The sequence below is a fragment of the Daphnia magna genome, linkage group LG4, assembly GCF_020631705.1.
Source record: "Daphnia magna isolate NIES linkage group LG4, ASM2063170v1.1, whole genome shotgun sequence".
NCBI classification, from domain to species: Eukaryota; Metazoa; Arthropoda; class Branchiopoda; order Diplostraca; family Daphniidae; genus Daphnia; species Daphnia magna.
In genome coordinates, this window is record NC_059185.1 from 5,251,223 (window position 1) to 5,273,358 (window position 22,136).

Here is a 22,136-nt window from a genome sequence, read left to right on the forward strand (position 1 = left end):
TCAGCCAAATTAGCTTTCGCCTTCGGCAATCTGTGTTCGTCTTAAATAAGCAAAGCAAGCCATTTCAAACATATAATCCTTTCGAAGTTAGATAAAACAAAGGACTTTCATATCTTGCGATATTACCAAACAAAGTTGCTAACCAATCTGCGACATGCTGGTTCACATATTGTAATAGAAAACTTGCAAATTCTGCCTCAGGGAACATCCGCAAAGCGCAATTATTAAGGTAGCGTGGCCGAGCGGTCTAAGGCGCTGGTTTAAGGCACCAGTCTCTTCGGAGGCATGGGTTCGAATCCCATCGCTGCCATTCATTACATTTGGACACTAAATTACAATTTATCTTTTACCCAATATTGGGATTATTATTTTTATTTCTTCATTTAATGTCTCGATTTTAATACGGTCGTGTGGCCTAATGGATAAGGCGTCGGACTTCGGATCCGAAGATTGCAGGTTCGAGTCCTGCTACGATCAATTATAACTTATACTCAAGTTTTGAAAATGGACGATACAGCTCAGGTGGCAACAGAAGTACATTTCACAGCAACGAACTACTACCTACCCATCCTCTGCGTTTGCTCCTAGTTATGTGCGATACCTCAAGGACATACCAAGGTACGGGGTAAAGAAGTACATCGGAGACCGGGCATTCTGACTTGACTATTCGATGTTTCCGTTGGCATTCACGACTATGATTTCTAAACGCAACGCCTAAGTACATCATAATCCTGTTGAAACAAGCACAGGTACATCTTTAGTGTTTTCTGTTATTTTAGTCAACCGCAGTAATCTTACATAAACAGCAAGAAAATCACTTGTAAATCCACCGGTTTTTGTAAATATATAATGGGCCCATCCGGGAATTGAACCCGGGATCACTTACACCCGAAGCAAGTATCATACTACTAGACCAATGAGCCTGTTACGTGTATTATAAAACATTAAATGCCGATAAAAATCATGATCATTATAGACTACGAATGGTTTTTCAAGAGCGAAACGACCAAAAATGAAGGTTCCACTGAGAATCGAACTCAGATTATCAGAGTCAAAGTCTGATGTGATAACCATTACACCATGGAACCGTTGTCGTATCTATATCCACAATAGGTCCTATCCGATGCCATACGGAAGGTACTTAAAATGTATGGCGTAAGCTCTGATCCATCCACACGGGCGAAAATTAGTCGTTAAGATGGTAAGGTATAACGCGTAGAAATTTCACTGCTTCGTTCATTGCCATATTACGCAATGTTGAACAGTTTTCTAGAAGCATTTATCTAAGGTGATGTCCACTTGACGCTGCCTCTTCCGTCTACATCATCCTTTGATAGCTCAATTGGTAGAGCGGTGGACTGTAGGAATCAAACATTGATTTGAATGATATTGTGAGGTATATTGTTCAACTGGTGCGATCTTACATGTGGCTCATTGGTCTAGTGGTATGATTCCTGCTTTGGGTGTAGGAGGCCCCGGGTTCAAATCCCGGATGAGCCCCAAGTTTATTCGTGTGTTTCAAACAAATAACATTTAGTGGACTTGCATGTGGAAATTTGCACTAATGTAATATCGAACACAGCTCATGAATTGTCCTATCACACGCTTTGAATTACACTGCACATCAGCCAAATTAGCTTTCGCCTTCGGCAATCTGTGTTCGTCTTAAATAAGCAAAGCAAGCCATTTCAAACATATAATCCTTTCGAAGTTAGATAAAACAAAGGACTTTCATATCTTGCGATATTACCAAACAAAGTTGCTAACCAATCTGCGACATGCTGGTTCACATATTGTAATAGAAAACTTGCAAATTCTGCCTCAGGGAACATCCGCAAAGCGCGATTATTAAGGTAGCGTGGCCGAGCGGTCTAAGGCGCTGGTTTAAGGCACCAGTCTCTTCGGAGGCATGGGTTCGAATCCCATCGCTGCCATTCATTACATTTGGACACTAAATTAAAATTTATCTTTTACCCAATATTGGGATTATTATTTTTATTTCTTCATTTAATGTCTCGATTTTAATACGGTCGTGTGGCCTAATGGATAAGGCGTCGGACTTCGGATCCGAAGATTGCAGGTTCGAGTCCTGCTACGATCAATTATAACTTATACTCAAGTTTTGAAAATGGACGATACAGCTCAGGTGGCAACAGAAGTACATTTCACAGCAACGAACTACTACCTACCCATCCTCTGCGTTTGCTCCTAGTTATGTGCGATACCTCAAGGACATACCAAGGTACGGGGTAAAGAAGTACATCGGAGACCGGGCATTCTGACTTGACTATTCGATGTTTCCGTTGGCATTCACGACTATGATTTCTAAACGCAACGCCTAAGTACATCATAATCCTGTTGAAACAAGCACAGGTACATCTTTAGTGTTTTCTGTTATTTCAGTCGACCGCAGTAATCTTACATAAACAGCAAGAAAATCACTTGTAAATCCACCGGTTTTTGTAAATATATAATGGGCCCATCCGGGAATTGAACCCGGGATCACTTACACCCGAAGCAAGTATCATACTACTAGACCAATGAGCCTGTTACGTGTATTATAAAACATTAAATGCCGATAAAAATCATGATCATTATAGACTACGAATGGTTTTTCAAGAGCGAAACGACCAAAAATGAAGGTTCCACTGAGAATCGAACTCAGATTATCAGAGTCAAAGTCTGATGTGATAACCATTACACCATGGAACCGTTGTCGTATCTATATCCACAAAAGGTCCTATCCGATGCCATACGGAAGGTACTTAAAATGTATGGCGTAAGCTCTGATCCATCCACACGGGCGAAAATTAGTCGTTAAGATGGTAAGGTATAACGCGTAGAAATTTCACTGCTTCGTTCATTGCCATATTACGCAATGTTGAACAGTTTTCTAGAAGCATTTATCTAAGGTGATGTCCACTTGACGCTGCCTCTTCCGTCTACATCATCCTTTGATAGCTCAATTGGTAGAGCGGTGGACTGTAGGAATCAAACATTGATTTGAATGATATTGTGAGGTATATTGTTCAACTGGTGCGATCTTACATGTGGCTCATTGGTCTAGTGGTATGATTCCTGCTTTGGGTGTAGGAGGCCCCGGGTTCAAATCCCGGATGAGCCCCAAGTTTATTCGTGTGTTTCAAACAAATAACATTTAGTGGACTTGCATGTGGAAATTTGCACTAATGTAATATCGAACACAGCTCATGAATTGTCCTATCACACGCTTTGAATTACACTGCACATCAGCCAAATTAGCTTTCGCCTTCGGCAATCTGTGTTCGTCTTAAATAAGCAAAGCAAGCCATTTCAAACATATAATCCTTTCGAAGTTAGATAAAACAAAGGACTTTCATATCTTGCGATATTACCAAACAAAGTTGCTAACCAATCTGCGACATGCTGGTTCACATATTGTAATAGAAAACTTGCAAATTCTGCCTCAGGGAACATCCGCAAAGCGCGATTATTAAGGTAGCGTGGCCGAGCGGTCTAAGGCGCTGGTTTAAGGCACCAGTCTCTTCGGAGGCATGGGTTCGAATCCCATCGCTGCCATTCATTACATTTGGACACTAAATTAAAATTTATCTTTTACCCAATATTGGGATTATTATTTTTATTTCTTCATTTAATGTCTCGATTTTAATACGGTCGTGTGGCCTAATGGATAAGGCGTCGGACTTCGGATCCGAAGATTGCAGGTTCGAGTCCTGCTACGATCAATTATAACTTATACTCAAGTTTTGAAAATGGACGATACAGCTCAGGTGGCAACAGAAGTACATTTCACAGCAACGAACTACTACCTACCCATCCTCTGCGTTTGCTCCTAGTTATGTGCGATACCTCAAGGACATACCAAGGTACGGGGTAAAGAAGTACATCGGAGACCGGGCATTCTGACTTGACTATTCGATGTTTCCGTTGGCATTCACGACTATGATTTCTAAACGCAACGCCTAAGTACATCATAATCCTGTTGAAACAAGCACAGGTACATCTTTAGTGTTTTCTGTTATTTCAGTCGACCGCAGTAATCTTACATAAACAGCAAGAAAATCACTTGTAAATCCACCGGTTTTTGTAAATTATAATGGGCCCATCCGGGAATTGAACCCGGGATCACTTACACCCGAAGCAAGTATCATACTACTAGACCAATGAGCCTGTTACGTGTATTATAAAACATTAAATGCCGATAAAAATCATGATCATTATAGACTACGAATGGTTTTTCAAGAGCGAAACGACCAAAAATGAAGGTTCCACTGAGAATCGAACTCAGATTATCAGAGTCAAAGTCTGATGTGATAACCATTACACCATGGAACCGTTGTCGTATCTATATCCACAAAAGGTCCTATCCGATGCCATACGGAAGGTACTTAAAATGTATGGCGTAAGCTCTGATCCATCCACACGGGCGAAAATTAGTCGTTAAGATGGTAAGGTATAACGCGTAGAAATTTCACTGCTTCGTTCATTGCCATATTACGCAATGTTGAACAGTTTTCTAGAAGCATTTATCTAAGGTGATGTCCACTTGACGCTGCCTCTTCCGTCTACATCATCCTTTGATAGCTCAATTGGTAGAGCGGTGGACTGTAGGAATCAAACATTGATTTGAATGATATTGTGAGGTATATTGTTCAACTGGTGCGATCTTACATGTGGCTCATTGGTCTAGTGGTATGATTCCTGCTTTGGGTGTAGGAGGCCCCGGGTTCAAATCCCGGATGAGCCCCAAGTTTATTCGTGTGTTTTAAACAAATAACATTTAGTGGACTTGCATGTGGAAATTTGCACTAATGTAATATCGAACACAGCTCATGAATTGTCCTATCACACGCTTTGAATTACACTGCACATCAGCCAAATTAGCTTTCGCCTTCGGCAATCTGTGTTCGTCTTAAATAAGCAAAGCAAGCCATTTCAAACATATAATCCTTTCGAAGTTAGATAAAACAAAGGACTTTCATATCTTGCGATATTACCAAACAAAGTTGCTAACCAATCTGCGACATGCTGGTTCACATATTGTAATAGAAAACTTGCAAATTCTGCCTCAGGGAACATCCGCAAAGCGCGATTATTAAGGTAGCGTGGCCGAGCGGTCTAAGGCGCTGGTTTAAGGCACCAGTCTCTTCGGAGGCATGGGTTCGAATCCCATCGCTGCCATTCATTACATTTGGACACTAAATTAAAATTTATCTTTTACCCAATATTGGGATTATTATTTTTATTTCTTCATTTAATGTCTCGATTTTAATACGGTCGTGTGGCCTAATGGATAAGGCGTCGGACTTCGGATCCGAAGATTGCAGGTTCGAGTCCTGCTACGATCAATTATAACTTATACTCAAGTTTTGAAAATGGACGATACAGCTCAGGTGGCAACAGAAGTACATTTCACAGCAACGAACTACTACCTACCCATCCTCTGCGTTTGCTCCTAGTTATGTGCGATACCTCAAGGACATACCAAGGTACGGGGTAAAGAAGTACATCGGAGACCGGGCATTCTGACTTGACTATTCGATGTTTCCGTTGGCATTCACGACTATGATTTCTAAACGCAACGCCTAAGTACATCATAATCCTGTTGAAACAAGCACAGGTACATCTTTAGTGTTTTCTGTTATTTCAGTCGACCGCAGTAATCTTACATAAACAGCAAGAAAATCACTTGTAAATCCACCGGTTTTTGTAAATTATAATGGGCCCATCCGGGAATTGAACCCGGGATCACTTACACCCGAAGCAAGTATCATACTACTAGACCAATGAGCCTGTTACGTGTATTATAAAACATTAAATGCCGATAAAAATCATGATCATTATAGACTACGAATGGTTTTTCAAGAGCGAAACGACCAAAAATGATGGTTCCACTGAGAATCGAACTCAGATTATCAGAGTCAAAGTCTGATGTGATAACCATTACACCATGGAACCGTTGTCGTATCTATATCCACAAAAGGTCCTATCCGATGCCATACGGAAGGTACTTAAAATGTATGGCGTAAGCTCTGATCCATCCACACGGGCGAAAATTAGTCGTTAAGATGGTAAGGTATAACGCGTAGAAATTTCACTGCTTCGTTCATTGCCATATTACGCAATGTTGAACAGTTTTCTAGAAGCATTTATCTAAGGTGATGTCCACTTGACGCTGCCTCTTCCGTCTACATCATCCTTTGATAGCTCAATTGGTAGAGCGGTGGACTGTAGGAATCAAACATTGATTTGAATGATATTGTGAGGTATATTGTTCAACTGGTGCGATCTTACATGTGGCTCATTGGTCTAGTGGTATGATTCCTGCTTTGGGTGTAGGAGGCCCCGGGTTCAAATCCCGGATGAGCCCCAAGTTTATTCGTGTGTTTCAAACAAATAACATTTAGTGGACTTGCATGTGGAAATTTGCACTAATGTAATATCGAACACAGCTCATGAATTGTCCTATCACACGCTTTGAATTACACTGCACATCAGCCAAATTAGCTTTCGCCTTCGGCAATCTGTGTTCGTCTTAAATAAGCAAAGCAAGCCATTTCAAACATATAATCCTTTCGAAGTTAGATAAAACAAAGGACTTTCATATCTTGCGATATTACCAAACAAAGTTGCTAACCAATCTGCGACATGCTGGTTCACATATTGTAATAGAAAACTTGCAAATTCTGCCTCAGGGAACATCCGCAAAGCGCGATTATTAAGGTAGCGTGGCCGAGCGGTCTAAGGCGCTGGTTTAAGGCACCAGTCTCTTCGGAGGCATGGGTTCGAATCCCATCGCTGCCATTCATTACATTTGGACACTAAATTAAAATTTATCTTTTACCCAATATTGGGATTATTATTTTTATTTCTTCATTTAATGTCTCGATATTAATTCGGTCGTGTGGCCTAATGGATAAGGCGTCGGACTTCGGATCCGAAGATTGCAGGTTCGAGTCCTGCTACGATCAATTATAACTTATATGCGTAAGCTCTGATCCATCCACACGGGCGAAAATGAGTCGTTAAGATGGTAAGATATAACGCGTAGAAATTTCACTGCTTCTTCTCCTTCTTCTTCTTCTTCTTCTTCTTCTTCTTCTTCTTCTTCTTCTTCTTCTTCTTCTTCTTCTTCTTCTTCTTCTTCTTCTTCTTCTTCTTCTTCTTCTTCTATGAGTGGCATTTGTGACCAGGAGGTGTGTAAAACACTGCTTGCTATTACACCGTTCCCATCGTTACAGACAGCAGTTGACTTATGCTGTAGTGAAGAAGCAGCTTGCAAAAACGAGTCATTGTTGAGCCGTTTTGATGCCACTTCAGTCAACGTGTTGAAAAAGCCAGATGAAAAGGGAAATCCGCCCCGCACTCATTCATGCCGCCGTGGAGAATACAAAGATGGACCCAAGTGTGGAAGTTGTGGTCATCCTCCTCACGATGCCGGCAAGGATTGCCCAGCCAAGAGTAGAGATTGCCATAATTGCGACTTATCAGGCCATTTTTCGACGGTTTGTAAAAGCATAAGGCTAAGAGCGAGAAACATGATTCAAGCGGCAAGAAACTCGCTAGCATTCGCCTCGCACACGTCTCAGCTGCACGTGGTGCTCCAATCATCCAGGTTGGCATTCACAGTCGGTCGGGTGAGCACCTCTACACTGCCACCGCCATTCCTGATACTGGCGCTGAATCAACGGTAGCCAGCATGGCGATTCTCCAATTACTCGGTGAGGATGTCAACAATCTGTGGCAGCGTGGCGTCGACAACCTCACAGCGGCCAACAACTCATCGCTGAAATGTGCCGGCCGCCTTGAACTGCAGCTGCGGTACAGAGGCAGATCGGTCACCACATCCGTTATATTCAGTCCCGAGCATGACGTAATGTTACTATCGTGGTTCGTGTGCGTCGAGCTAGGCCTTCTTCGGCCCTGCTACCCGAACCCTTCATGATCAACACCGTCGCCGCCACATCGCCACCACCAATTCGACCAATCAACATGTCAGACGTAGTTGCCTTGAAACAAGAGCTCTTGGTCGAATTCACAGACGTCTTCGACAAGGAGGGTCCATTGAAAACGATGTCTGGCCCACCAACGTCGATTGAATTACTGTCGGACGCCGTCCCTTTTGCAGTAAGTGGCGGTAGACCAATTCCGTACGCTCAGCGTGACCAGGTGAAGGGCCTGCTGAATGAAATGCAGACCAACAACATCGTTGCTCCTGTTACCCAGCCGACGTCATGGACTCATCCTCTGGTGGTCGTCGGGGAGCCGAACGGAAAGTTGAGGATCTGTGTCGACATGACCAAACTCAACCGGTACGTGAAACGGCCTTACTATCCGTTAGTCTCTCCAAAAGATACTATAGCGAGCATCACGAGTGGTGCCAAAATGTTTAGCACATTCGATGCCCTACACGGATATTGGCAAATTTCGCTGGATGAAGAGAGCCAACTCCTAACCACCTCAAATTCTTGCGTGGACTGATGGGCCTCTAATCAACAGGTGATGAATTCTGCCGCTGGATGGCAGCAGCACTGGATCATTTGCACATCTTCATTGCGTCGTCGATGACATGTTGTCCGCCCACGCAGATTTGCCGTCTCATTACAGTGCCGTCCGTGAGATTCTGACCGTGTGCCTTAAGAATCAAATCACCCTCGGCGCAGCCACATTCAAGTTTGCAGCTAGTTTGGTGCCTTTCGCCGGTTATGTAGTTGGCAGTGATGACGTCGCAGCAGACCCGGAAAAGCTATCAGCGATTGCTGATTTTCCACGGCCGGTTAACATCACTCAGCTGCGATCATTTCTTGGTTTGGTCGGTCAGCTGTCTGACTTTTCCGACGAAATCACCGCTGCCTCTGGTCCGTTGAGACCGCTCCTACGCAAAGGCAATCATTTCGTGTGGTTGGCTGACCAAGAAGAAGCTTATGAGACCGTCAAACGCGCTTTGACATCCCCTCCTGTCTTGGCAAACCTCGACCCATCAGCCGAAACCGTTTTGCAGACGGATGCATAGAGAAAAAACGGCCTTGGATACATCTTGCTTCAACGCTAGGGTAGCCATTGGAAGCTCATCCAATGCGGATCACGATTCGTGTCGGACACCGAGAGCCGGTATGGCATTGTGAAACTCGAGCTGTTGGCGGTGGTTTGGGCAATGAAAAAGTGCCATCTTTATCTTGTCGGAGTCCCCAAATTCACCCTCGTCGTTCATCATCAACCGCTAGTAACAATCTAAGATCGTTACACACTAGATTGCGTCGAAAACCCCCGTCTGCAGCGACTAAAAGAAAAGTTACGGCGTTACCTCTTTCAAACCATATGGCGCCGTGGCAAAGAGCATGCCATCCCTGACGCGCTTTCTCGCGCGCCCGTTGCTGATCCGAAGCCCGTAGATCTGCTAGATAACGGCCTCGTCGCCCAGGCACGCATTGCCGTCTTCAACATCGTCGCAACCATCGAATCAGACGAGGACGCTGGACCATCGCACCTGCCAGACCCTTTACTGGCCGATCTGCGTTCTGCAGCGTCGTCAGACGCAGATTACTACGCCTTAATGGCCGCAATCCAGGATGGATTCCCGTCTCTTCAAGAGGAGCTGCAGATTGCAGTCCGTGGCTTTTGGAAAGTTCGCAATGATCTATGGACGGATGACGGCCTGGTGTTGTTCAACAGCCGTATCGTGATCCCCTCCGCCAAGCGTGTTGAAATTTTGTGCAAATAGCATAGGGCTCATCAGAGCGTAGAGCGCACGAAACGTCGTGCCCGTCAACTTGTATATTGGCCAGGCCTATCCAGCGACATCACCAGCACGGTCAGGGCGTGTGAAATATGCCAGAAGGCGTTGCCCAGCCTTCAACGCGATCCTCTCATTTTCGATCCCAGTCCATCACGTGTGTTTGAGGACATTTCCATTGACATTTTTTGTCACGCAGGCAACCATTATCTTATCTATGCCAATCGTTTGTCTGGTTGGCCCGCAGTGTTTGAATTTGTAAAGCGCGATCTCTGTTCCCGCGATATGATTCATTCGTGCATGCGTTGTTTTGCTGATTTTGGTGTACCCGTCCGCGTTCGTTCTGATGTCGGCACTAATCTGATGTCTGCTAAAACCTTGGGCTTCTTCGATAAATGGGGCGTATAATCTGTCAATTATACCCCTCATTACCCTCAATCGAATAGCCATGCAGAGGCGGCCGTCAAAGCCATGAAGAATCTGGTGCAAAAAGCAGTGCCGAACGGCCACCTGGACACCAACGCCTTCCAGCAGGGCCTATTGGAGTGGCGCAACACTCCCCGCAAAGCCGGCCTGCCGCCTGCTGAAATCGTCTTTGGCCACCCCATCCGATCTATCCTGCCGGCCCATCACACCGCCTTTGCCAGCAAGTGGCGTGAGCTGATGGACCTGTCAGACCGCCTAAACGACCAAGCCGAGCGCGTGAAAGACGCATACGACCAGCACGCGCGCCCGTTGCTTCCACTATGGGTTGGCGATTCCCTCCGAGTCCAGGACGCCGATTCCAAACTCTGGGACAACCAAGGAGTCATCGTATCGGTCGGAGCTAGTCGCGACTATCGCATCAAAATGCAAAGTGACCGGGTATACTGGCGAAACAGAAGATTTCTCCGCCTTGTTTACCCCCCACTCGCCGTCGCTGCTGATCCAACTGATCCGTCACCTGCAGTTGACACAGATCGGGAAAAGCCCGTGCCGCCGCCGCCGGATCATTTGTCTGACCAGCGCCGCCGCCGCCACGTTAAATTTGATCTGCCCCCTCGTCACAGCACCCGCAAGAGAAATCCTAAAGGGCCTCACGACGCCTAATTTTGATTTCCCTATCGCCATATTTGGCTCCTAATTCTTATTATTGTTTGTTTGTCAAGTTGTCATGAAATAAAAACTTGCTGGGGAGCTGTATTTGTCCCCGGCTAGGCCCTAGCGAACCCCCCACCCCACCCGTCAATGCCTGTGGACCGACACCTGAGCCCCCTTGCGGCTGATGTTGACCTACTTCTCTCCGGCCGTCGGGGATTCAGTCTTGTTGCTACGTCTCGCCTGTTTGGAGTCTGTCCCCCTCTCGATGTTCAATAAAGCTGGTTTACTCTGACCTCGATCTATTCCTTGATCTCCGTGCGATCATCACATAACATGTAGCTGAACTTCACAAAATGTGAAGAAGAAGTGGTGATCATCACTTGACTTGAGCCAAGTCTAAACAAGCAACACAATGGCTGCTATACCTGACTACGATTAAATATTGAAGCCATTTTATTTTAATCTGTATTACTAATCAATTTACCTTCTGGCAGCTGAACTTTACCTATTTCAAACCAGATTTCCGTGTGAAGGTACCACAGCAAAGGGAATTTTTCGTTAAAAAATGCCCGTCATGGTGTACAGCACACATACATTGTGACTTAACACCACAAAGACAAAGAAGACTGTGCCGTTTAAGTGAAGAAAGTGATAAGTGTCGTTTGGCTCAAAATACGTTGCCTGTTCAAAAAAGACATAGTTGCCATTTCTTTATTTTAGTCTCTAGGAAAAATTAAGATTCATTAGTCATTACTACAACCACAGCCAATAACGCATTATTATGTGGCTTACCTGTAAACCATCTTTAATCTTTATTTTAAGCTGGAAGTTTTTTGGGAGGACATGGAGAAGAACTGTTCCCTTTTAAATTCTCATTTAACCTTCCCATGGATGTACTAAAATAATTCCCCTCCGACGGGAAGTATACTGGTAGTACGTCGGAACTTTTGTGCTGTCTGGGCTCATCAGGGATTGTCGAAAAACGTTCATCCTGGACTTTCCTGTCACGCTCCATACCATCTTCGACCTACTAAACACATTTTTTTTTGTTCAGATGGCTTTAAAAAAATTACTGTTCTTTTTTTGTGCAGGATACTGTACACAAACTGGGGTACTTTGAGTACTCGTTTGAGGGAAAGAGCCTTGGACACGCTTACACGTCACGATAAGAAAAGTTGCCTGAAAGCGTAGGCATTCGTGACACAACAAGTTGTGTGGAGAATCACGTTGCCACCTTTTTTTTTTTAGGAGCCTGCCATCGAAAACTTAAACCAGCTGCCCAGTGCCAACCTATTGACTATACAAATAGCCTGATAGAAAACTAACTTTTTATTGGTTGACTTGAATAGCATTAAAGAGGGAAGAAACCACACAAACAATGATAGTTGACACTGTACCAGTTTAGCAAATCCTTACTGTTTGTAATGGCTGTTTCAGGAATATTATTCCGAAGGACCAGAGACTGCTGGCGCAGAATTAAAGTCGGGCCTCATGGGGGTAAGCCTGTTGGACTATCCTTGCTAGCTGTGAGAGAACTTATGAGCAAGTCCCGTAGCACACTCTAACGACAACAGCTTTCGCCCTTATCGGGCTACGACTGGTTTTCTTCCGTCTTGCTTTCACCTTTATCGGGCTAGAACAGTACCGAGGATAAGTGCTAGCGTTATCGGGCTCGCGTTGATTTGATGCCACTTGAGTATTAATCTGGCGGTGATGACTGGTGGCGCTCGTACGGCTTCGGTTAAGACTCCTTGGCAGGCTTGCACGGCTGGGGTTCGGCAAGGGGAAGATGGTTGCTGAGGGCTGACGAATGGCAGACTGAGGAGGAACGGCGGCGAGACGAGTGTCGGTACCTTAACGGGGAATTTAAGACAAAGGAGGTTAGAAACACAATGACTGTACGCGGTGGTTTGGTGAAGAAAGTGAGTGTATTAAAACGGCTGAGCAGCCCCTTATATACATGCAAAAACTACACCGCTGTCTAATCTTTGTCGCAAATCCAGTCTTGGAATAGAGGGCACCTGTCGACGATAACGTTCATTGTCGGCTATCGATCAGTAACCCTCGCGATAACCCTTCGGGAACTGGACCAATGCTCTGGTGGACTGAACTTAATACGCTCCGCCTGTGCGAGTCCAATCCTTACGTCGTTCTTTTCACCCTCAATAGGTGTCTCTATATATATGGAAAAGCACCCTTATAGTTCTGATGTCATTGTCACGCGCTCCAGCTTCTTAACTACGGCTCTTGCGCACCGTACGCCGTCTAAAGTCGTTTCACCTTGTCCTTCGACTTCTTTATCCTCAATGGGGCGACTATCCACTGAGGATGACTCCGCTGAGTCTAGAATGCGTCGGTCAAAGAGCTGTCGTTGCCCGAATGGTGAATTATAGACGGAAAGGCAACTCTGCAGGGAGCTGCCTTTCTCTTTTTTTGGCTCTTATAAGAGCAGAGTGAGACGAGATCCAGCAGGTACGAGATCCAGCAGGCATACATTAGATCCGTCTGGTTGTAGGTTTCATTGAAGAATGGTACCTCTTGGCCTACCGGAGGCTGCTTATAAAGTTCCACACGGCTCTATGGGCTCCGAGAGAATTCAGAAAGATAAAGACTAGTTCTTTATCTTTCTGATAAAAAAAAAATAACCTCGTACAAGCAATCTTAGTATTAAAAAAAAATCCCGCGCGAGACACCGTTAGGCCTATCTCCCGCGGGTTAAAACGCCTTTTTTGGACCGAGGTGATCCAATACCTGGCGTGGGTACTGTATATATTTTTCATGACAGTTTGTTTGCACTCTCTAACCTTTTCCTTCTTGCAGATTTCAGGCCTGATCAAGCCGTCGAACAACAAAATGGCACATTTGCCGCTGCTGGGAAGTTCATCTCCCATCTGTCTGGGAATCAAAGTGATTCATTATAATATTTATAAACTAAAAAACTGTATTTGATTGCGTTATAACTCTGAAAAATTGTATGACTCTTACTCTCATAGTTGATACAATAAGTTAACTTGATGTTGTAAGGACTCCCGCTAGAGTTAAGACGTTAATTAGAATTAAGTTAACTGCATTTAGTTTAAGTGTGTACAACCTCGTATTTCTCCCCAAACGCTTGACCTCCTTTTTACGCTATCTCTTTTATTAGTTTATTGCCCCCTTCCGCTGACCAAGGTGTCAATACCCCCACCTTATCTCTCAACCTTGTTTCCCTCTTTTCGAACCAGTTCACATTTCTTCATGAACTGGTTGCTGATGTTTTCTCTTTTATTACCCCACGCCAACCTTAGCGTCCCCAAGCCAACTAGTGGTATAAAACCCAAAACACGATTCCTTTTCGCGAGTCTGCTCCTAGCTAGTGTGTGTGTTGGTTCTCTTGTAGCTGTGTGACCAACTTGTTAGTGTCGAGACGGTATTAGTTCTCTTGTAGCTGTGTAACCGACTTGTGAGTGTTAGAGACGAATTGAATAAACGGTTTACACCCTACCAACGCACGTCCTTTTCTTCATTCCGCGTTACCGTACCCTCTGTGAAGCCGCCTTCAACCCGAATCACCTGGCAGCAGAATGGAGTCGATTCAAACGTAAGTACCACTCCAACGTATCCTTCATTTCTTTCCTACAATCTGTTCATTTCATATCCGTGCAGCCGACGTGACTGGCTGACGGATCATAACCCCATAACATTGTTTACCACCCAAGACAGACTGCCAGAATACTTTTCCTTAATTGCATTAACCATAACTGTGTGTGTCTGTATTTCATTGTGTGCAAGTTAAATCAGTCACGTCAGACGTGACTGACCAAATATTGCATCTGGTGGCAGCGAAGTCGAACCGTGACCTCCTTCTTCTTTTATTTTTTTTTTACCGCCTCGCGCGCTACAAACAGATGATTCACTCGTTCAGGCTCCGTTGGGCGGACACTATGCGTCGCATGCACATTCAATGAACGGACATGCGTCGGGTAGTTTTCCGCGTGGCGTGATTGAACGTGTGGGTTGTCCTAGCTTAATTTTTTGCCCCACTTGGTTGACGGACGCCATCCTCCTTTTTGTCGAGTTCGTCCAGCGACGGATTAAAGATCCAGAAACCCCCGTTCTTTTTTTTTCGGTTTAAACGCCACTTCCCTTTGCTGCCGTGCAGTGAACCGCGATTGCTCACGCGGGAGTAGGAATTAAAGAAGGGGAATTCCTTGGTATTTTTCAAGCCAGAAGATATTTGAGCCGATATTACTATTCCACAATGCCCTCACGCTAAGTCACGCTAACTCACGCTGACTCACGCCGACTCCCGAAACCCCCAAATTGCCAGAAGAAAACGTTCGTTCTGATCTTTGCTATATCACTCACACTTGTGCATAGGCTACCCAGGGAAGGCTGGGAACCGTGATTGCTCACGCGGGAGTAAGAACTCACGAAGAGGGAATTTCTTGGTATTTTCAAGCCAGAAGATATTTGAGCCGATATTACTATTCCACAATGCCCTCACGCTAAGTCACGCTAACTCACGCTGACTCACGCCGACTCCCGAAACCCCCAAATTGCCAGAAGAAAACGTTCGTTCTGATCTTTGCTATATCACTCACACTTGTGCATAGGCTACCCAGGGAAGGTTGGGAACCGTGATTGCTCACGCGGGAGTGAGAACTCACGAAGAGGGAATTTTTTTGGTATTTGCAAGCCAGAAGATATTTGAGCCGATATTACTATTCCACAATGCCCTCACGCTAAGTCACGCTAACTCACGCTGACTCACGCCGACTCCCGAAACCCCCAAATTGCCAGAAGGAAACGTTCGTTCTGATCTTTGCTATATCACTCACACTTGTGCAAACACTACCCAGGGAGAGTTGGTAGCCGTGATCGCTCACGCGGGAGTAGGAATTCACGGAGAAGGATTTCTGCTTGCCCTCAAGCCGGGAGGCCTTTACGTCCATTACTACCGTTCCGCATCGCATTCACGCCAAGTCACGCCGACTCCCCGCCGACTCCCGCAGATCCAAACTTGAGGGGAAAGACCGCCTCATCCATTTAGCTTCGCTAACGTGTGCATAACATCCTTGTAAAATAGTAATGGTTAAGGACGAGAGCAGCGCGGGAAAGAAGATTCCGCTTCTTAAGCGTTGGGGGAGGTCGTTCCGCCAATCCTTCCCATCATTCAGGACGGGCCCAGGACCAAACCAAGCCGCAGCAAACCAAAAAATACATCGACGAACAATTAGAGAAGTTTGTAGATAGCTGTAAGGGTAGCCAAGGGTCAGGAGAAGGATATTTCACACCACAGGAAATACGGGAACACGCAAACGAAGACGAGTGGGCACACCTGGGCGCCCGACCAAAAAACCTTTACCCCCAACCAACAGCCCCCCTAGTAAATTTCGATATCCCAACCAACACAGACCGAAGGGAAACGCAATTGGCCCTGCAAACGAACGTCCTCCGAAACCACGCACAGTCCTTATTTAAGGACAGTGACACAGAGGAGGAGAGAAGAGAGCTGTTACGCCAGGCAAGCACTCTCCTACACGAAGCAGACCCGTCCCTCACACCTAGTAACCAAAAAAGGACCTCTTTCCACAGCCAATACTGGCACTCCCGCATCCACGATATTCCGGAAGACGAGCTCATCTTCGAGCTCCAGCATCATCTGGAAGCTAACGGCCGATTCCGCCTAAGTGACGAGCACACCAGGGTCTCGTTACTTTCCCTTCTAGCACTTTACCCCTCCCTCGATACTCCAGCCAGACTTTTCGAATTTTTAAACCTACGGACGGGGTACACACCAGTTCTACCTCGCTCGTACGACAGCAGTGATTCCGCCCCATCGATCGACGCCCCAACCCCACCGCTGAGAACCGACACAAGACAGAGCACCGAGGAGCGGCTTATCGACTTACCCACCCCAGACCTTGCCAGACCCGACCCGAAGTTACCCGATCCAACCCAGTTCAGCCCCGTGACGACCTTGGATCCCGATACAACCGAGGAAGCACCCGGGAAGCCCACTTCCTGCCAAGAGACAGATAAATTCACACCTCCGGCTTCGACGAGTTCACCAATCACCTCGCCAACGATGGCCCACCACCACACCCTACATCCAACACCAGTGTCCGGCCCCCCATGCCCTACGTCGATAAAGACACCGTCAAACAGAAAGGTGTCATTTACGCCAGTGCTCACCGTGTATGGGGCGGGTGCGAGCAAACCGTCTCAAGTACAGGCGAGCACGTTTTTTGAGACGTACGAAAAAGAGTTGACCCGTCTCCTAGAAGCTGGCGTTGACACGAAGACAGCGGTTAGTACCGCGAGAACCCTTGCCCAAGCAGAGCAGAACCAACCAACGGCAACCGCCGACACCCTACAAGGAACCACTAACCCGTACCCGACTTCAACACTACAGGGGGTCACCCCATTACCCGTATCACAGTGGGGCTATAACACGCCCCCACCAACCCGTTTGCCCCATCTGGACAACCCTCTCAGAGCATTGCCCACCCAGGTTTCGTAGCTTCGACACCAGTCAATCCGCCATCCAGTGGGCAACAAAACCCCCACTGGCTAAATACACAACCACCCTCCACCCCAAACCCAGGGACCACAAGTGCCAGCTGTCCCCCTCCGTCACAAGTGTAGCCATAGACGACAAAATTAGGAGGGCACAACAGGAACAGGCAATGCAAGCCTTTGGTTCAGTGACAATCTTTTGTGATCGTCAGAGGTCTGGTCGCTTCGACGATTGGGCGGCTCACCTGGAATCAGCCCTCGATCTAGGCAACTTCGAGGAAGCTAGGAAATTACGCCTAATGCGCTCTAAACTCTACGGAGAGGCTGCTGAAGAATTTGACACATTCAAGTTAGACAACCCCATCCGATCCCAAGAGTACGCAGCAGTGAAAGCACGACTCTTCAAACTATTCCACTCGACCGAAACGCGGTCACAAAGGAGTGTCGAGTTTCACAACATGAAGAGGGAGCCGGAGGAAAACATGCGCCGCTACGCAAATCGTATTCGTAAGGCGTTCCATAAAGCTTACCCTATGGATGGGATATTAGATTCAGCTACCACCGCATCCCGGGAGCAAATGATGATGGACAGGTTTCTGGAAGGTCTACCCAGCGATGTACAAGTCCCCTTGAAATATAAAAAAGTTTGCATCGTTCGAGACACTTATCGATCGAGCCGAACTTACCGCATTAGCTATTGAAGAATCACAGACGAGAGTTAGAATCCATGCAGCATACTCATCAACGAACGCCCCAACCCATCAAAATGAACTGAGCAGCGTGCTGGAAGCCCTAAATCGCTTAAGCACCAAGGTCGACCAAAATGCCACGACTCACAACGCGGAACTACAACAGAGTCTAGCAGAAATGAAGAGGCAATTAGCACAGAGGCCCTCTCAGGTTGGGGGAAGACAGAGAGACCCGAACATGACGCAGCCCGAAGCTTTTAAAAGGGCAGCCCTTTTTTGCGAATTCCACAACACCTGGGGGTTCCACACCGAAGCAGACTGTTTTACCAAGCTACAACAAAAGGACGAGCATTGCCGCCTGTGCCGAAACATAGGGCACCGACATAATTTCTGCCCTACCATCCGGAACCCAAGACCCCCTCCACCATCAGGGCATTATGCCAACACCCCAGCGACACCAACCGGCATCCTGCGGTCGCAGGCGGAAAACTAGAAACCACCGAATCAACTGTTGGGCCACTCGGTGGGTGCCCCAAGCCCCAACAATTTGTCAAATCAGTGTCCACCCAAATTACCACCCCCAGAATTGGACTAAGAGTAGGGAATTGTTCATTCAAAGCGTTAGTAGACAGTGGAGCAGGCAAAAGCCTCATTAGTAGTCGACTCTTCGAAAGACTACAGCAACAAAGGGAAGAATTTAGACACACAAGAGAAGTAGCGGTAAACCTTTTCGATATAAGCAACAGGCGCCTGGCCTGCCAGGGCACCGTAACAGTAGATGTTCTCGTCGAGGACGAGAGGCCCCGTGAACCCTTTCAACAAGAGTTCATCGTCGTTCCGGAAATTATGGAAGAATGCGTACTAGGTTTAGACGCTCTTTATGAACATAAGTTTATGATCGACGGTCGTGAGAGGCGAGTCTATCGAGTGAGGGAGTCTGATCAACTCCAAAACGATGACAAACCAACCATGATGGTGGCTGTTAAAACGAAAATACCTCCATCATCCGCATGCGTGGTGGAGAGCGCGAATAGTGACGTCAAGCTATCTCTCGACACCGCCTGTTTCCTAGTAAAAAACCCACGGTTACCCGCCGGTCTTCGACTGGACCCATTCGTCTCTACAAAACGTGACAATGGGATGTTCAGAATTGTGATAGTCAACGAAACAAACCAAACTATCTCCCTTCCTCGCTATACCATCTTAGGTCATGTGGTTTTCGAGCCACCTACACTTATAGCATCTTGTTCCACCCAGCCTACTATCATCGACCCCGCCATCTTCGAAGCCTCCCTCCCAGATGTTACGGAAACAATAAAGGGGGAATTGCGCAAATTGCTCCTAGAAAAACAAAGTATCTTCGCATTTCAAACACGCGATCTGGGGAACACGGGCCTGGTCAAACACGTGATCGACACTCAGGGGCAAGGGCCCATCCGCCAAAGGCCATACAGAGCATCCCCCGTCAACGGGAGGTTGCAAAGAAAATCATCGACGAACTACTAGCAAACGATATTATACGACCCTCTCTCTCTCCTTGGGCGGCCCCAATAGTGTTAGTAAAGAAGAAAACAGGAGACGACCGCCTGTGCATTGACTACAGAAAACTAAATGCGATCACGAAGAAGGACTCCTTTCCCTTGCCCCGCATTGACGACGTGCTTGACCTGTTACAAGGCCAAAAATGCTTTTCCACTCTAGATCTGGCATCAGGGTACTGGCAAATAGAAATGGACGAACAGTCAAAGGAGAAGACGGCGTTCATCGTTGAGAACAATTTGTATGAATGGAATCGGCTCGCTTTCGGTCTGACTAACGCCCCAGGAACCTTCCAACGATTGATGAATTTTGTCCTTAAGGAAGAGATAGGAAAGACTTGCTTGGTTTACCTAGATGACATTATCATCTTTTCTAAGACTCCCTTAGAACACATATCGAACCTGCGGAAAATCTTTGATTTACTTGAAGAGGCAAACCTCAAGGTGAAACTATCAAAATGTAGATTCCTTGAGACATCGGTCCAGTACCTCGGCCACGTCATCTCAGCAGATGGCGTAGCACCAGACCCCGCCAAAATTGAATCCCTAGTAAGTTACAGAAAGCCACTTACTGTTAAAGAAATGCAGTCCTTTTTGGGGTTAGCGTCATACTACCGACGGTTCATCAAGGGGTTCTCCACAGTCGCCCACCCCCTTATACATCAAGCGAAGGGTAAACCGCAGGACAGGATAAAATGGGGGCCCGCTGAAGAAAAATCCTTCGAATTCCTTAGGAAATGCCTGATGACCGACCCTGTTCTGGCCTACCCGGATTTCACTAAAGAATTCCTAATTTACACTGATGCCAGCGATTACGGACTAGGAGCCGTTTTGTCCCAAATACAAGACGGAAAAGACCAACCTATCGCCTACGCAAGTAGACACCTGAACAAAGCAGAAACCAAGTACTCTACCATCGAGAAGGAAGCCGCGGCCGTAATTTTCGGCATAAAACGTTTCCGCCACTACCTTCAGGACGAGCCATTCGTTATCATCAGTGACCATCGCCCGCTGCAGTGGCTGCAGACGTTCAAAGACGAGACGGGGAGATTAGGAAGATGGTCAATATTGTTGGCTAACCTCAAATACTCAATAAAGTACCGGCCAGGTCGAGTCAATGAAAATGCAGATTTTCTATCCCGAATTCCGGTTAATTCAGTTCGAACAGCCCCTGAAGAAGACGACGCCATACTCCGCGAACAGAAAAAAGATTCATTATGTATGGACATAACAAATTACTTAGAACATGGAACCCTTAGTGAAGAGAATACAGACCAGATTTGGGTAAAAGAAATCGAGCTGTATGGCATTGCTGGTGGCCTTCTGTGTCGCACGCAAGAGCCCATCTCGAAGAAGAGACGACAGTTCGTGCAACAACAAGTGGTGGTTCCCTTCAGCCTAAGAAAACGGCTATTGAACGAGTATCACGACTCCCCTCTATCCGGCCATCTTGCATACCAGCGGACATGCCTCCGGATTAGAGACAAATACTACTGGCCAACAATGCTTTCCGACGTAAAGGAGTACTGCCTCGCTTGTAAACCCTGTGCCCTCCAACGACGATCGAATCTTCGCGCCTTCTTGAATCCCCTAGATCTCACCTCAGGACCCTTTGAGGTCTTAGGGCTAGACTTCTTAGGGCCAATTCAACCACAATCCCTGCAAGGGAACAATCACATCCTAGTAATTACCGATTATTTCACGAAATGGGTAGAAGTTATCCCTCTAGCAGACCAGACTGCCCTTTCAACGAGCAAGGCGCTAGTAGATAGAGTCATTTTGTATCATGGTCCCCCAAGGGCCATTGTCACCGACCGTGGTTCGAATTTTACGTCCGAGCTGTTCTCCTCACTTTGTAAGACACTTCAAATTAAACAGTTGAGGACCACTGCGTACCATCCACAGACTAATGGCTTAACCGAAAGATTCAACAAAACCGTAGTAGAAATGCTACGGAAATACATGGAACAGGGCTTCTCTAAATGGGAAGAAGTGCTAGGCCCAGTTGCTTTCGCCTACAGGAACTCTGTACACTCCTCCACCCTAGAAACCCCCTACTTCCTAAATCATGGCCGCGACCCAGTAGTGCCTATTGACCGATTTTTACAAAAGCCAGCAAACATCATCATCCCATCCGACTACAAAAGCCAGCTAATGCAACGTCTTCACGAAGCCTTCGTATTGGTTAAAGCCAACTTGACCCAAGCCAGGGAACAGCAAAGGACCCAGTACGACAAGCGGGCTCGTGAGCAAGCATTCAACATCGGTGACAAGGTGTTAATCGACGTAAGAACGCCAATGGCAGGCACAAGCAAGAAACTCATCCCCCGTTTTATGGGACCATACCGCGTCACAAAAATCAACAACAACCACACCGTGGAAATTCAAGAATGCGCGGGAAAAACAGACCCAGTTGGTGCACGTAAACAGGATCAAACCCCTGTATGAGTCTATGATCTGGAAGGAAGAACCTTGCGTAGATTTCCAAGAGAGCCGTGATCACCCAATACCACCGGAGCTCACCAACGAACTAGAAGTACCACCCCCAACGGATGAAGAGTACGCTCCGCAGGAAGAACACGATCTGATAGACCT

General features: G+C 46.4%; 2 protein-coding genes and 22 non-coding genes across 24 annotated transcripts; 16 read left to right on the forward strand and 8 right to left on the reverse strand.

The window, feature by feature from the left end:
* Window positions 1-228: 228 nt before the first annotated feature.
* Trnal-aag lies at window positions 229-310 on the forward strand. The gene has a single exon. It is a non-coding gene; the product is annotated as a tRNA-Leu (tRNA).
* A 94-nt stretch (window positions 311-404) lies between these two features.
* On the forward strand, window positions 405-477 carry Trnar-ucg. The gene has a single exon. It is a non-coding gene; the product is annotated as a tRNA-Arg (tRNA).
* A 374-nt stretch (window positions 478-851) lies between these two features.
* Trnap-cgg lies at window positions 852-923 on the reverse strand. Its single transcript has one exon. It is a non-coding gene; the product is annotated as a tRNA-Pro (tRNA).
* Window positions 924-1,016: 93 nt separating this feature from the next.
* Window positions 1,017-1,088, reverse strand: Trnaq-uug. Its single transcript has one exon. It is a non-coding gene; the product is annotated as a tRNA-Gln (tRNA).
* Window positions 1,089-1,428: 340 nt separating this feature from the next.
* Trnap-ugg lies at window positions 1,429-1,500 on the forward strand. Its single transcript has one exon. It is a non-coding gene; the product is annotated as a tRNA-Pro (tRNA).
* A 352-nt stretch (window positions 1,501-1,852) lies between these two features.
* Window positions 1,853-1,934, forward strand: Trnal-aag. The gene has a single exon. It is a non-coding gene; the product is annotated as a tRNA-Leu (tRNA).
* Window positions 1,935-2,028: 94 nt separating this feature from the next.
* Window positions 2,029-2,101, forward strand: Trnar-ucg. Its single transcript has one exon. It is a non-coding gene; the product is annotated as a tRNA-Arg (tRNA).
* Window positions 2,102-2,475: 374 nt separating this feature from the next.
* On the reverse strand, window positions 2,476-2,547 carry Trnap-cgg. The gene has a single exon. It is a non-coding gene; the product is annotated as a tRNA-Pro (tRNA).
* A 93-nt stretch (window positions 2,548-2,640) lies between these two features.
* Trnaq-uug lies at window positions 2,641-2,712 on the reverse strand. Its single transcript has one exon. It is a non-coding gene; the product is annotated as a tRNA-Gln (tRNA).
* A 340-nt stretch (window positions 2,713-3,052) lies between these two features.
* Trnap-ugg lies at window positions 3,053-3,124 on the forward strand. Its single transcript has one exon. It is a non-coding gene; the product is annotated as a tRNA-Pro (tRNA).
* Window positions 3,125-3,476: 352 nt separating this feature from the next.
* On the forward strand, window positions 3,477-3,558 carry Trnal-aag. Its single transcript has one exon. It is a non-coding gene; the product is annotated as a tRNA-Leu (tRNA).
* A 94-nt stretch (window positions 3,559-3,652) lies between these two features.
* Trnar-ucg lies at window positions 3,653-3,725 on the forward strand. The gene has a single exon. It is a non-coding gene; the product is annotated as a tRNA-Arg (tRNA).
* Window positions 3,726-4,098: 373 nt separating this feature from the next.
* Window positions 4,099-4,170, reverse strand: Trnap-cgg. The gene has a single exon. It is a non-coding gene; the product is annotated as a tRNA-Pro (tRNA).
* A 93-nt stretch (window positions 4,171-4,263) lies between these two features.
* Trnaq-uug lies at window positions 4,264-4,335 on the reverse strand. The gene has a single exon. It is a non-coding gene; the product is annotated as a tRNA-Gln (tRNA).
* A 340-nt stretch (window positions 4,336-4,675) lies between these two features.
* Window positions 4,676-4,747, forward strand: Trnap-ugg. Its single transcript has one exon. It is a non-coding gene; the product is annotated as a tRNA-Pro (tRNA).
* A 352-nt stretch (window positions 4,748-5,099) lies between these two features.
* Trnal-aag lies at window positions 5,100-5,181 on the forward strand. Its single transcript has one exon. It is a non-coding gene; the product is annotated as a tRNA-Leu (tRNA).
* Window positions 5,182-5,275: 94 nt separating this feature from the next.
* Trnar-ucg lies at window positions 5,276-5,348 on the forward strand. Its single transcript has one exon. It is a non-coding gene; the product is annotated as a tRNA-Arg (tRNA).
* A 373-nt stretch (window positions 5,349-5,721) lies between these two features.
* Trnap-cgg lies at window positions 5,722-5,793 on the reverse strand. The gene has a single exon. It is a non-coding gene; the product is annotated as a tRNA-Pro (tRNA).
* Window positions 5,794-5,886: 93 nt separating this feature from the next.
* Trnaq-uug lies at window positions 5,887-5,958 on the reverse strand. The gene has a single exon. It is a non-coding gene; the product is annotated as a tRNA-Gln (tRNA).
* Window positions 5,959-6,298: 340 nt separating this feature from the next.
* Window positions 6,299-6,370, forward strand: Trnap-ugg. Its single transcript has one exon. It is a non-coding gene; the product is annotated as a tRNA-Pro (tRNA).
* Window positions 6,371-6,722: 352 nt separating this feature from the next.
* Trnal-aag lies at window positions 6,723-6,804 on the forward strand. Its single transcript has one exon. It is a non-coding gene; the product is annotated as a tRNA-Leu (tRNA).
* Window positions 6,805-6,898: 94 nt separating this feature from the next.
* On the forward strand, window positions 6,899-6,971 carry Trnar-ucg. The gene has a single exon. It is a non-coding gene; the product is annotated as a tRNA-Arg (tRNA).
* Window positions 6,972-8,569: 1,598 nt separating this feature from the next.
* LOC116934234 (uncharacterized mitochondrial protein AtMg00860-like) lies at window positions 8,570-9,013 on the forward strand. Its single transcript, XM_032941817.2, has one exon. The coding sequence runs from the start codon at window positions 8,570-8,572 to the stop codon at window positions 9,011-9,013; it is 444 nt and encodes a 147-aa protein (XP_032797708.2).
* Window positions 9,014-17,454: 8,441 nt separating this feature from the next.
* On the forward strand, window positions 17,455-19,509 carry LOC123471092. Its single transcript, XM_045171993.1, is given in 3 exon segments — window positions 17,455-17,952; window positions 17,954-18,442; window positions 18,766-19,509. Coding segments are annotated over 3 exon segments (1,701 nt in total). The 5' UTR covers window positions 17,455-17,484.
* Window positions 19,510-22,136: the final 2,627 nt, after the last annotated feature.